This window comes from Mytilus galloprovincialis, chromosome 6 (assembly GCF_965363235.1).
Source record: "Mytilus galloprovincialis chromosome 6, xbMytGall1.hap1.1, whole genome shotgun sequence".
NCBI classification, from domain to species: domain Eukaryota; kingdom Metazoa; phylum Mollusca; class Bivalvia; order Mytilida; family Mytilidae; genus Mytilus; species Mytilus galloprovincialis.
Window position 1 is genome coordinate 50,748,111 of NC_134843.1, and position 13,811 is coordinate 50,761,921.

General features: G+C 32.8%; 1 protein-coding gene across 14 annotated transcripts in view; it reads right to left on the reverse strand.

The window, feature by feature from the left end:
• Positions 1 to 13,811, reverse strand: part of LOC143079807 (1-phosphatidylinositol 4,5-bisphosphate phosphodiesterase gamma-1-like) — a 79,971-nt gene that overhangs the window by 35,630 nt on the left and 30,530 nt on the right. For 13 of the 14 annotated variants that reach the window (XM_076255400.1, XM_076255401.1, XM_076255408.1 and 10 more), the window contains exons 12-19: positions 11,745 to 11,830; positions 9,933 to 10,018; positions 7,362 to 7,425; positions 6,310 to 6,377; positions 5,101 to 5,115; positions 2,660 to 2,776; positions 1,804 to 1,973; positions 874 to 1,074 (exon numbers count right to left, since the gene is read on the reverse strand). In XM_076255400.1, the coding sequence (XP_076111515.1) occupies positions 874 to 1,074; positions 1,804 to 1,973; positions 2,660 to 2,776; positions 5,101 to 5,115; positions 6,310 to 6,377; positions 7,362 to 7,425; positions 9,933 to 10,018; positions 11,745 to 11,830 (807 nt within the window). The remainder of the gene's footprint in view (positions 1 to 873; positions 1,075 to 1,803; positions 1,974 to 2,659; positions 2,777 to 5,100; positions 5,116 to 6,309; positions 6,378 to 7,361; positions 7,426 to 9,932; positions 10,019 to 11,744; positions 11,831 to 13,811) is intronic. The other variant, XM_076255399.1, reaches the window with a different exon arrangement.

A 13,811-nucleotide genomic window follows, 5' to 3' on the forward strand; every position in this document is an offset into this window, starting at 1 on the left:
TTGTATCAGAAGCTTTGAAAGGAAAAAATATGCTGTTTTGAATCAAGTAATCAGGAAAAATAGGCATATTTTGCTTTGAATTAAAGGCTCTGCAAGGTCAATATTTCTGCTACTTTGAATCAGGGGCTGCACAAGAATTAGAGTATGCTGCATATGTTGCTTTGAACCAGTGGCTCTGCAAGGGCAATAATATGCTCATGAAAGGAGTGAATAAGACATTTTCAAGACAAATTTCACAACTTAAACCATACACTTGCCAGCCCTGTAAACCTGTGCTGTTCATCAAGTTTGTATATATGAATAAAAGGAGCACCATCTTCAATGAAGGCAGCACAACAGCCTAGTTTAGGAAAATTAAGCTGACTGTAACTTTGTCACTTAAAAAGATGTTCTTCTATTTAAAAGGAGAGATAATAAAAAAAAAAATTTTTCAAAATAGTTGGTAAACTGCCATTACCTGCATGTTTCTAAAAGACAATATCTGGAAGAAAATCAGTTTTGCCAACTTTAGAGATACCAAATAAGCTTTCACCATAAGGAACATAAAAATACGCGAGAAAACAATGTTTCAGATTTTTATATATGGTCAATTTAAATAAATAAAAATTGAATTCAGTAGAAACATTAATCTTTATGGGGTTAAAAATTTCTGGTTAAGTCTCTAATTTTGGTTTCATGGGAATTTATTTTTAATGGTTTAAAGCATGGGAGAGTGTTTAAAGCATGGGAAAGGTTAAAGTTTTTGTTTGAGTTTTAATTATAGGATAAATTCTATCCATGAAATAAACAAATTAAAAAAAAAACTTAAAAAACTGCTGTGCTGCCTTTACCCCTAACCTGGCCCTTATTCTAACATTCTAAAAACAGACGTACTCTTTTCCTTCATGACTGTTAATCTGAGGAACAGGTTCTGAAAGACGCATAGAGAAATCTTGTCCTCGTACTGGGTTGTGTCGGTAGTTTGTGATAAGATCATATAAACTGTCAAATAATGCTGTCTCTATCAAGTAATATTTCAACTGCCCTAACTCTTGTTTGGTTTTAATTCTACAATGCTGAGTTTCTCCACGTCTCCTGAAAACAGAATGATATACAAATTTTAAACAAGAATGTGTCCATAGTACACGGATGCCCCACTCGCATTATCATTTTCTATGTTCAGTAGACCGTGAAATTGGGGTCAAAACTCTAATTTGGCAATTAAATTAGAAAGATCATATCATAGGGAACATGTGTACTAAGTTTGAAGTTGATTGGACTTCAACTTCATCAAAAACTACCTTGACCAAAAACTTTAACCTGAAACTTGCACTATTATTTTCTATGTTCAGTGGACCGTGAAATTGGGGTCAAAAGTCTAATTTGGCAAATAAATTAGAAAGATCATAAAATAGGGAACATGTGTACTAAGTTTGAAGTTGATTGGACTTCAACTTCATCAAAAACTAACTTGACCAAAAACTTTAACCTGAACGAACGGACGGAAGGACGGACGGACGCACAGACCAGAAAACATAATGCCCCTCTACTATCGTAGGTGGGGCATAAAAAGGCATAAAAAAGGGGATTCATACATTTTCATGGATTTCTTGGGTACAGATCATCAACAAATTTAAATGTTCAGAGAAGTGTAAAGAATAGCATCTATTAAACTATGTTAATATTGTTTTTACTATGACATAATTGATTATTTACCAAAGAAAGTAGTTGAGACGTGCCCATTTTTTCTACATGTTTGTATTAAACTACATCAATACAATAAATTATAGAAGAAACAATTTCCCTATTGTAGAAGTATCTTACCAGAAGGACAAAGAATAATCTCCTATGAAAGTTTCACTTTCTCTGACTAGAAAAGTACCATCTCCAAGGTAACTATGGTTGTTTAATAACTCATCAGCCTTCCTGCGACCCCCTTCTAACTTGCCATGGAACCATTTCTCACTGTAATGCAATTCTGTACTGGACTGGTTCTGTAATAAGACATAGCATGCAAATAAACTATTAAACCACTGTCCCAGGTTAGGAGGAGGAATAAGCACTCACAAACATGTACGACCCAACCATTCTTAATGTGCCTGTTCCTAGTCAGGAGCCTGTGGTAGGAGTTGGTTCATGTCTTTCATATTTGTTTATATAAATTGTTTTGCTAGTTTTCTAAAATTGAATTGTTTCATATTTTTCATGTCTGGGCCTTTTATGGCCAACAACCATACAGTATGTTTTTTCTCATTGTTGAAGGCCATACAGTTGCCTATGGTCGCTTATATCCACTTCATTTGAATTTTTTTTTACTTGTCTCATTGGAAATCCTACCACATCTCCTTTTTTTATATAAGCCCTGAAGATAAGGTATATTTTAAAAATAACATGAAACAAAAATTCCAATTAAATTAATCATTTGTGAGCAAATTGGTTTATACTTTGTCTAAGAGTGATTGTAAAATATGTTATTCGATTCAAAATAAATTCTACAAAAACTTAGATGCTAACTAGCTAACTAATGCAGTCATTAATTGTAAGGTTTTTGTCTACCTTAGTTAGTCTTGTATAGTACGCAGTTGTGTATAACATGCATCCCTTTTCATCCCTCCGAAATCATGGGAAAAAAAGTTTTTTTTAAATCTCCATTCTCTGATATTGTTTTACTAAAACTGACCTGTGTTTGAGATTGAGACAGTAAATCTTCATCAATCTCATCATCATTGTCTTGGTCCGTTTCTTTGGTATAAAATAATCTAAATGCTGTCAAAGCAAAGAAATGAGGATGCCATACCTACAATATAAATATACAAATTGTAACTACCAAATAAGATATGCTTAGCCTGTCTGCTACATGTATCTAGATTCAAAATACACAAAAATGTTGCATCATATTCATAAATGAAATTGACAAATATTTGCATATATGGTGTATTAATTTGGGACACAAAATCTTTATATACACACCAAGTCACAAAAACTCTATGCACACTAGGACATCTAACACATAGGAACATAACTTTAACTGTTGTACTTCATTTAATAACATAAACGGTACCAATTTTCCTGCACCAGATGAGCATTTCGACAATACATGTCTCTTCAGTAATGCTCGTGGCCAAAATATTTGAAATCTAAAGTTTAAAAGTCACGAGATAAGACTTCTTCATTATAAATGTATAACTCATCAAAATCATGGACAACTTTAAGATAGGTTTATGTTCTTGGTTTTGAAATTCTAACATTTCAAAAACCAAAATAGTTGGCTGAAAAGGGAGATAACTTGATGTTTAAAGCAATAAAAGCACGGGAATGAATAAGATTACAAAACAAGACAAAATACTGAGTTTAACTGACACAAATGCTAATATTAATAGACAGACAAATAGGTCTTAAGGATATTATTCCAATAAATGGCAACATAGAATTGTTATTTGACTGGTTAAGGTCATTTGCAAATGGGCATAAACAATGTTATTTAAAATCAATAAGCATGTGACAGTCTACGACTATGTGGTATGGGCTTTGCTCATTGTTGAAGGCCGTACGGTGACCTATAGTTGTTAATGTCTGTGTCATTTTGGTCTTTTGTGGATAGTTGTCTCATTGGCAATCATACCACATCTTCTTTTTTATATTAGATTGATGTTAATTTTATTGCAAAATCATACTCATTTATCATCAATTTAATTATTGGATAGGATCTAAGAATGAATTCTTCGTGCACTATTTTTTTTAACTATAAAATTTATGAAAAGTATGAAGTCAGAGCCGTAGGGTTCTAATTTCATGCAATCTCAATTCAAAAATGGTACACAATTATAAGTTACAACTAGAAGTTAAAAAGTGTGTAATTTGGGTCAATAAGACCCTCGGCTTTTTCTGTAATGCTCAAAGAATGAAAATAAGTTAAAATGTCGTATTAGTACACAAGAAAATGTGTCCAGTCACCAGCGAACACCTTGCTTTGCCCACACGATCACATTTCCATATTCAGTGAATTGCAAAATCCCTGTCAAAACAATTTTTTTGTATCTACTTAAATAAGTCCATATTATAATGAACATGTTTATCGTTATTTTGTGCATTTTTCTTTGATCTTTTTTTGTGATAATTTTTTCATATCATGCTACTTGCTTGAGATGGAAAAATATCGTTAGAAACAAAGGAGACACGTGGCGTTGCTAATGAAATTGACATGAAATTAACAATGTCGTCATAGGTAAAATAGCGATAAACAGATTATCATTGGTCATCTCAACTTGATTGCTTTTCTCGCTTTCGCCGTCCTGGCTCAAGCCAGAAAATCAATCTCAGTGAGATGATCAACGAAAATCTATAAGTACAGAACTTCTAGTAGATGTGACTACAACTTCATGGTAAACTAGCTCTACATTTACATGATACAGGGAGAACTAAATAAAAGATTAATAGATCAGAAACATAATGACCCAAATGTCATAGGCGGGGCATACAAATTAGAATTGATCTCATTTCAGTGACTCTAGTCTGTCAATTTGTTACTTTGTTAAGAGAGAGACAGGTTCTGGAAATCCTTTGTTATAGAAATAATGTCTTATATTATAAATTAGATTTTGTCAAAAACCATGCAAGTATTAAAATTAAAATGAACTCCTTATTCATATTCTGTAAGATTTGATGAGTGATAAAGGTTTCAATGTTAGTATGACAATAGATATTAATATAAATCTTTCAATAATTTCAGAAGTTACAGAAATTGAGACAATCAGTAGATTAGAAATGTTGCATGTTTATTTCTGTTTTAATGACTTACTTTTGATTCCTTAATTAAATAAAGACATAATTTTTATTACACAAATTTAAAATATAATTTTCATTTCATTACCATATTATAATTTGATAAGGGAATAATTAGGCTCAAATAATGAGAAATACATTTTATTCAATGGGCATATGAACTTCACCATATCAATGATGGTATCTTGTATCTATATAGATGAGAGATACCTTTTAAGGACTCAGTATTATAATCACAATTTTACTAGCAGAACCTACCAAAAAAGCTGTTTAAAAGCAAAAACAGTTTATAAATCAAGAAGATTACACACACTGCAAAGTCTTGCCTACTTTACTTACCTTACTTTGGAAAGTCTTAAACATAAAGGTTTTACTACAAGTATCACATTAACTTAACATTTTTTAAGATTTATGACAATGAGGACGGGTTCAGATAAATCCTGTTAGACAGACATATACACCATACAAATATACCATACACCAAATATAGTTGACCTATTGCTAAAGATATTGATAGGGTTTCTACCTTTTGAAATATACAAATAGTTTACACTACTGACTCATAGAAATCCTCATACCTTGCATATTGCAATTTTAATAAACTAGAAGACACGAATGTCTCTGCTGTTGCTGTAGTTCAAGGGCTATTATCAGGGATGAAACTTATTAGTTGCCCAAGGAGATCAGAATTTAGGCTGGGTAAATATATTTTATCATCCAATCGCCCAGTTGACGACTGTAAAATATTTCATAGCTAGAGTGGGGTGTGCATAATTGCAGGGGACAGAATTTCACTGTGTTATGATTTTGAGGTGTAAAAACTTCAAAGGATGGGTGAAATGGAAGAAATATGCTGGCAAATTATATATTTATAACAAATATGATTATTTTTTAAACTTAGACAAGATTTCTGCACTTTCCGCACAGGACCGAAAAACAGACAATGTTTTTTGGCCAATTCCCTGAATGAAAAACATGATTTCAAAGAAGTATTTCTAAGTAATTCTTTGACTGATTACCCTAAATTTCAGTTCTTTACACCTTTGAAATGTCTGCTATTCATCTATAATGAAATTGATATTGTTTAAGGCTGCAGTTATTTGGTTTTAAATAGATGTGTAAAAATGGCAAATATGTGTCTCCCTTTGACAAATCTTCATGAAATTTCAAATAGCCTTTAATCTAACTTTTCAGATGAATTTCTTCAAAGAAACACTTTTTTCAAGCTTAGAATATTTTGCTTTTGATGTTATCTTCATATAGAAATATCAGTTTACTGCAAAAATTTAAAGACTTGAACATAAACTGCAGAAAACATGGAAACTTATGACGAAAATGAGCACCCCACTCTAATCCAATTTCTACACTTTCCCCACAATATAAACAAAAACTGTTCCAAACAGAAACCTGCTTGTCTAATCAAACAGGAAAGTTGAAGATAAAATTTTCAGAAACCAGTATTAAAGTTCATTTTAATTAAACAGATGTCTTTTATTCCTTAAAAAAAACACGATGAGAGAATAAACCAATGACTTTATATACACTTACAGGCTCCATCGGATCCTCTAGATATAGTACACCTGTTTTAATGGCAGAACTACTGATGTCATTGTCTCCTAAAATAGAAATGTCACACGGTAAGGCATAAGTCACATGACTTGTTTTAAAGGCACTACTGATATTACTTGCATAACTTTTATAAGCTGCATCACTGACTGTTTATGAATAAAAAAGACTTGTAAAATAATAGCAGCATAAAGGCATATATCAGGAGCCTCTGGCCTTTGTTAGTCTTTTATTTTAGATCATTTATACGTTTCAGGGTTCAGTGTGATGTCCATTTTATCTAAACTTGTACACATTTTTTATTAGGGGCAGGCTGAAACCCTCCTTGGGTTGGGGGTTTTCTCAATGTGTTAAAGGCCCATTGATGGCCTCTGGCTGTTTTCATCTTTGGCCTGGTTTTTGTCTCTTTGACGTATTGCCCATTTCCATTCTCCATTTTATAATTCATATGTTGTACATTACACTAAGTTTATCCAATCCATAATATCTGGTTTAGGAGCAAAAATTCAAAACACCAGAAATTTTTTTTTCAGATAATTTTTCACTTGTCAGTAAATTAAAATTGTAAACTAGGATGAGAACTGACAATAACAATATTCATCATGAAGTTTTTGAGTACATTTCTTGATCTAAACCTTGATATTTCTTGGTCATAACCTTTGTATTTTTCAATATTAACTTTGATATTTCTTAATATTTCTATGCTGTACATGTATACAGGCATTGATCATTGAGAAGCTTGATTTTTTTTCTTCAAATAGTGTGTGATTGAAATGTTCATCATATTTCTAAAAAGTTTCCTTTCTTATGTGTTCTGTACCCCGTTAATGTGTGTTAAAACATTTAATGCATTTTTTCAGTTCAAGGGATCCAAGTTATTAAAACTGCTGCTGACTTTTTTAATATAACATTTGATGATAAAAATATCATAAATTTTGACCTTTAATGATTTACTTTTTCAAATTATGACTTGGATGGAGAGTTATTGTCTCATTGGCACTCATACCACATCTTCTTATATCTATCATACTTACTTTCATCTGACGATCTGACAGTAACAAATTGGTCCTCACTTCCCTCTCGCGGTAGCTTTTTATGCTGTGAAAGAAAATAGTAATAGCATGATGTAAAGGAATAAATATAACTCAAGTAAAACTATAAAATCAAAAATTACTCTGCATTGTGTTCAACAATGAGCTAGAAAGCTCACATCAAATCCCAACAGATATTACTGACCATTTGGGGTTACCTTCTAACCAACCTGAGCACAAATTTGAATATTTTTTGAAAAACAAATCACTGTAAATAGCATGCCCAAGTCTTAGGAAAGACGATGTCATTGGGGATGGGACTTCAACTGAATATTATACTTTTTATAGTTTATCATTGCCCCTAAAGATGCTAAAAAATGTTACTGAATCAGATAATTAAACCAGCTATCTTACATCTGTGAATGTAAAACTGAACACTATAAAGGGAATTTGATTGATTGCAGGTTATTATTTACTGATTTAAGGTTTTATTATCAAAACTCAACACAACTTTTAATAATTAAAGTGAATTAAAAATGAAATAAAAACAAATAAGTATCAAATTGTGCACCACATCATTAAAGTCCTCTTGTTATGTAACCCCATTCAAGTTAATGTTACAGCTACTTTACAAAGTTACATTTAAGACAAATGTATGAAGGGAGCTGGGATTCTACATTTCATGAAGGAACAAATTACAATTTCTTGTGTAATAATAGAATGGGGGTTACATGCATAGTGAAATGGGGTTACAATGGTCACATGCATGTTGAATCAGGCTTTCAATGGTTATGTTCATAGGGAACAGGGGGTTACAGTGATAATTTGCATAAGAACTAGTGCTTATAGTGGTTATATTCATTAGAAATGGGGGTTACTATGCTTACATGCATTCAGAATCATGCTAATAGCGGTTATATTTATAGGGAATCAGGCTGAAAATTGAAACATTCATGGGAAAGAGGCTTACAATGGTTACATGCATGGGAACAGGCTTAAAATGGTTACATGCTTAAAATGGTTATATTCATAGGAAACAGCCTGAAATGGTTACATGAATGGGGGATCAGACTTTAAATGGTAACATGCATGGGAAACAGCATATGAACAGGTCTAAAATGGTTACATGCATGGGAACAGGCTTTAAATGGAAACATGCATGGGATACAGCCTTAAAATAGTTCCATTCCTTGGGGATCAGGCGGCTTAAAATAGTTACCTGCATAGGGAATTTGGCTTAAAATAATTACATGCATGAGAATCAGGCTTAAAATAGTTACATGCATAGGAAATGGGGGTAACAATGGTCACATGCATGCGGAATCTGGCCGAGAGTGGTTATATTTATAGGAATTGAGTGTTACAATGGCGACATCAATGGGAAATGACTTTTACCATCTTTAAATAGATAAACATGGTTACAAACATTACATACATTAAGAATTTACAATAGATGCATGCATGGGGATGTTCTGTGAACCCATTAAACTATAAGGGAGGTTACAAAACAAGACAACTGAAAAAATGGTGCCTATTTTAAACCTTATATATGTAAACAACACAGATTCTGCCCTGATCATGCATATCTATACACTTAAACAACAAATAATCACATACATACGGGGTAAGTTTTCTGTGGCTTTTTAAATAAAAGGAGGCGGAAGCGCTATGAGACTTGGTGATAAAATAATAGCAAGATTAATCTAAAAATTTACATAAATAAAGAATCGACAATATGTTTTAAATTAGACTTAACCAGGAACAAGGGTATTGTTAAAATTATATTATTTAAGTGACCCAATACACTAGTATATCAAAATACAAATCACTGTCCATGATTTATATCAGGGTTTTCACAAAAATCATTCTAGACAGATGAGTCCCAAGATGCAACAAGATTCAAGAAAATGAGCTTATAAAAAAATTGATGTATAATTGCTAATGAGACAAATCTCCTCAAGACACCAAATGAAAAAGAAATTAACAACTATAGGTCACTGTACAGTCTTCAATAATAAGAAAAGCCCATACCACATAGTCATATATAAAAGGCTCTGAAGTATAGAATTCCTAATTTCATCACAAAAACCAAAAAAAAAGGAAACTATGAAATCCGATACTGTGGATTGCTTATTATTCCTCAATACCAAATTTGATGAATATGTGTAAACCCAGGAACCAAGCACTCCAATGTCTAACAATTTAAAATTTTGTATAGGAATTTTTGCAGACTTTGGCAAAAACCATAAAATTAAAAATCCACAAAAATGCAAGTTTTCCTCATTCCATTAAAAAATTTGTACCAACAAAAATAAATGTATCCACATTTGTACATATATTTTTTTGTCACCCCATGTAACAATAATGGTATATTTTCAGTAAATCCATATTCAAATTGGCACCTATATTCGGCTATTATGGCTACCCTAAATGGTCTTGTCCTTTGCCCCTTTTCCCTCTGAATAATAAGTTACCTTTCCTTTTAAAAAAGTAGCAGGTAATAAATGAAAGGTTTTTCTTATTGGGTCTTAATACTAATCTATAAACTTTCAAGTGAAATAGACTCAAACTTACCTTGATGATAATTTTGCGCCTCAACTTATAAGGAGAAGGTAACTTTGACATATCCAATGGTTCTACTGGATCCATTAGCAAGTCCTCTGAAGAAAAGTAATCAAATATTAATGAAATAAAAATGTTTGCTCTTCTAATTTGTGAATTTTTGTCAGATATTTGGAACCCTCTGGTTTTATCCATGTATTGCCATAAAAATTTTGACCTTTATCATACAAATAAAACTTTTTAAAAGTGTTGATTGATCAATTTAAAATAAGCAATTGATACATAATACATGGCTCCTCATTGAAATGAAGACATAAAGTTCTAACCATTTAAGGTTCAACATAGTATATCTATATCATAAGGTCTTATCTGGAAAATTTTAGAGGGGGATAATAGCATAAAAGAACGAGGCATGAAAATTCAAACTAGAGGCTCTAAAGAGTCTGTGTTGCTCACCTTGGTCTTTGTGCATATCAATTGTGTTTTGGTGATGGTGATGTGTTTGTAGATCTTATTTAACTGAACATTCTTGCTGCTTACAATTATCTCTATTAATTTGGTCCAGAAGTGACATTTGAAAATACTTTGTAAAGTTTACAAAAATTTTGTAAATTTTTGAAAATTGACTATAAAGGGCAATAACTCCTTAAAGGGTCTATTGACCATTTTGATAATGTTGACTTATTTGTAGTTCTTACTTTGCTGTACATTATTGCTGTTTACAGTTTATCCTTATCTTTGATAATATTCAAGATAATAATCAAAAGCTGCAAAATTTTCTTAAAATTACCAATTCAGGGGCTGCAACCCAACTAAAAGTTGTCGGATTGGTCTAAAAATTTCAGGGCCGATAACCAAAATCTTCATTTTACATTATGTACTATTTTTAGTCATGTCGTCCATCTTGGTTCATGGGCGGGGTCAGCCGACTCATTTTTTAGCTAAATGTCCCAATGATGATTGTGGCCACGTTTGGTTAAAATTGGCCCAGTAGTTTCAGAGGAAAGATTTTTTTAAAATTTACTAAAATTTTAGAAAAATGGTTATAAATTGACTATAAAGGGCAATAACTCATAAAGGGGTCAACTGACAATTTTTGTAGATGTTACTTTGCTTAACATTATTGCTGTTTACAGTTTATCTCTATCTATATTTATAGTATTCAAGATAATAACCAAAAACTGCAAAATTTCCTTACAATTACTAATTTAGGGGCAGCAACCCAACAAAGGGTTGTCTGATTTGTCTGAAAATTTGAGGGCAGATAGATCTTGACCTAATAAATAATTTAACTGCTTTTCAGATTTGCTCTAAATACTTTGGTTTCAGAGATATATGCAAAAATCTACATTTTACCCCAATGTTCTATTTTTAGCCATGGAGGCCATCTTGGTTGGTTGGCTGCGTCACCGGACACATTTTTTAAACTAGATACCCTAGTGATGATTGTGGCCAAGTTTGGTTAAATTTTGCCCAGTAGTTCAGAGAAGATTCTTGTAAAAGTTAACGATGACAGACAATGGACGCCGGACGCCAAGTGATGAGAAAAGCTCACTTAGGTGAGCTAAAAAGTGGTCGACTCAGAGATAGGTCTCACCTCTTTGTAATTTGATTATTAAATTAAAATGTAAATATTAAAAGTCAAGGAACCATGACTAGAAGTACAGGGCCAAAAATTTTCCTTTAAATATGCTAATGCTAATACAACTGTGTACCAAATATCATTAACTAATCATAAGTGGTTTCCCTCTTAATTTAACTCCTGAAAAAAATTAGTTCCTTTCTGGGATATTTCTAAACAAAGGCAAAATTATTTATACTTACCTCCAAATGTATCTTTGAAGGCCATGGCCATGTTTCTTTGTTGCCCTAATCCACAATGATTTTCTATTGACAATATTAATGGGTAACTATGGATAAAAAAAGTACAATCAAACATTCAATTCAATATTTCAATTTTTAATTAACATTTGGAAGATAATAGTATTTTTGTAATGAACTGTTATCAGAACTTCTCAATTAGCTCATGCATTCTGGGATACATTTTCAAAATTGTACACCAACAAGAATGTGTCCATAGTTCACGGATGCCCCACTCGCACTATCATTTTACATGTTCACTGGACCGTGAAATTGGGGTCAATACTTTAAAATTGGCATTAAAATTAGAAAAATCATATCATAGTTAACATGTGTACTAAGTTTCAAGTTGATTGGACTTCAACTTCATCAAAAACTACCTTGACCAAAAACTTTAACCTGAGCTTCACACTATCTTTTTCTTTGTTCAGTGGACCATGAAATTGGGGTCAATACTTTAATTTGACATTAAAATTAGAAAGATCATATCATAGGGAACATGTGTACTAAGTTTCAAGTTGATTGGACTTCAACTTCATCAAAAACTACCTCGACCAAAAACTTTAACCTGAAGCGGGACAAACGAACGGACGGACGAACGAACGAACGGACGAATGGAGGCACAGACCAGAAAACATAATGCCCCTCTACTATCGTAGGTGGGGCATAATCAAAGAGCAGAATGCTCTGAGGGATACGATTGCCATATAGTTTTCATTGACACATGTATAGCAGTTCTGCCAACTTTTCATTAAGCAAATTCGTGAGATTTGGCCAAAATAGAAAAGATCAAAGAGGAAAAAATTGATCCAAGGATACTGCTGCAAAAAAGCATGAACATGCGTGAGTCTCACGCATTTTTGGCAGCCCTGGCCTTGATAGTCCAAATAATTATGTCGTCTTAAAAGGCTATTATATTTTTTTTTCTTTGACGCCTTACTTCGACGTCGAAGTAAGGCTTCAAAGAAAAAATATATAATAGCCTTCCAAGACGTCATAATTATTTGGACTATGGCCTTGAAGGCATAAAACTTTGCTCAGTGCTTGGAGCACAAAAATCATGCTCGAAACAAGAAATCAAGCAATTTCATTGGTTGATTTTCGAGTATGAGTACAAAAAAACTGACTCGAAAGTTTTATGACGGCAAGGCCTGGTACAGCTGGATACGGTATTATTTTCAAAACTAATTCAACTGCACATGCAAAGGTAATATAAATCTGAATAGTTACTCAACTTTAAAAATAGCTAATCCCGGATACAAGTGTACGAGCAATGTACTTATTGTGTTTTATTTGTGTGCTATCAATTCCAAGTTTACTTTCCACAGCAGTCACTGAGAGAGAGAGAGAGAGAAGGTATTTCACTTCATAGTTCAAGATTACTCTGATGTCCGACGGCTGATTTGCCAGACAAGCTGGGACCGTGGGGGACTTTTATGCTAGTATACTTAAATTACAAACTTAAATAGTCCCAGTCCCATATATTATATCAAGTATTATTGGATGCCGAATTGAATTTTAAATAGGTGCCGATTTGACTAGATGCCGATTTAACCAGGTGCCGATTTGACTTTTTCTATGGGTGCCGATTTGACTTGTACCCAGTAATCTCGGGACTATTCACTTCGTATCTTATCACCGTTAATTCTAGGAGGAACCCCATTTCCCAGTCCCATATATTATATCAAATATTATTGGATGCCAAATTGACTTTTAAATAGGTGCCGATTTGACTAGATGCCGATTTAACCAGGTGCCGATTTTACTTGTTCCTAGTAATCTCGGACTATTCACTTCGTATCTTATCACCGTTAATTCTAGGAGGAACCCCATTTCTAACTCTTTAATAATTAATTTCCTTTGGGTCAGGGGGCATGAATCCTTCCGTACACACTCCTCTGTTTAAATTGAGATCCTTCTTAATATAATACGACGTTTATCGACATCTAACGAGTTAATTTTTTCTCGACGATTTTGACGGGAAATACTTCTGAAAGGGAGACAACTCGAAACGATAATATGGAAGTCTCC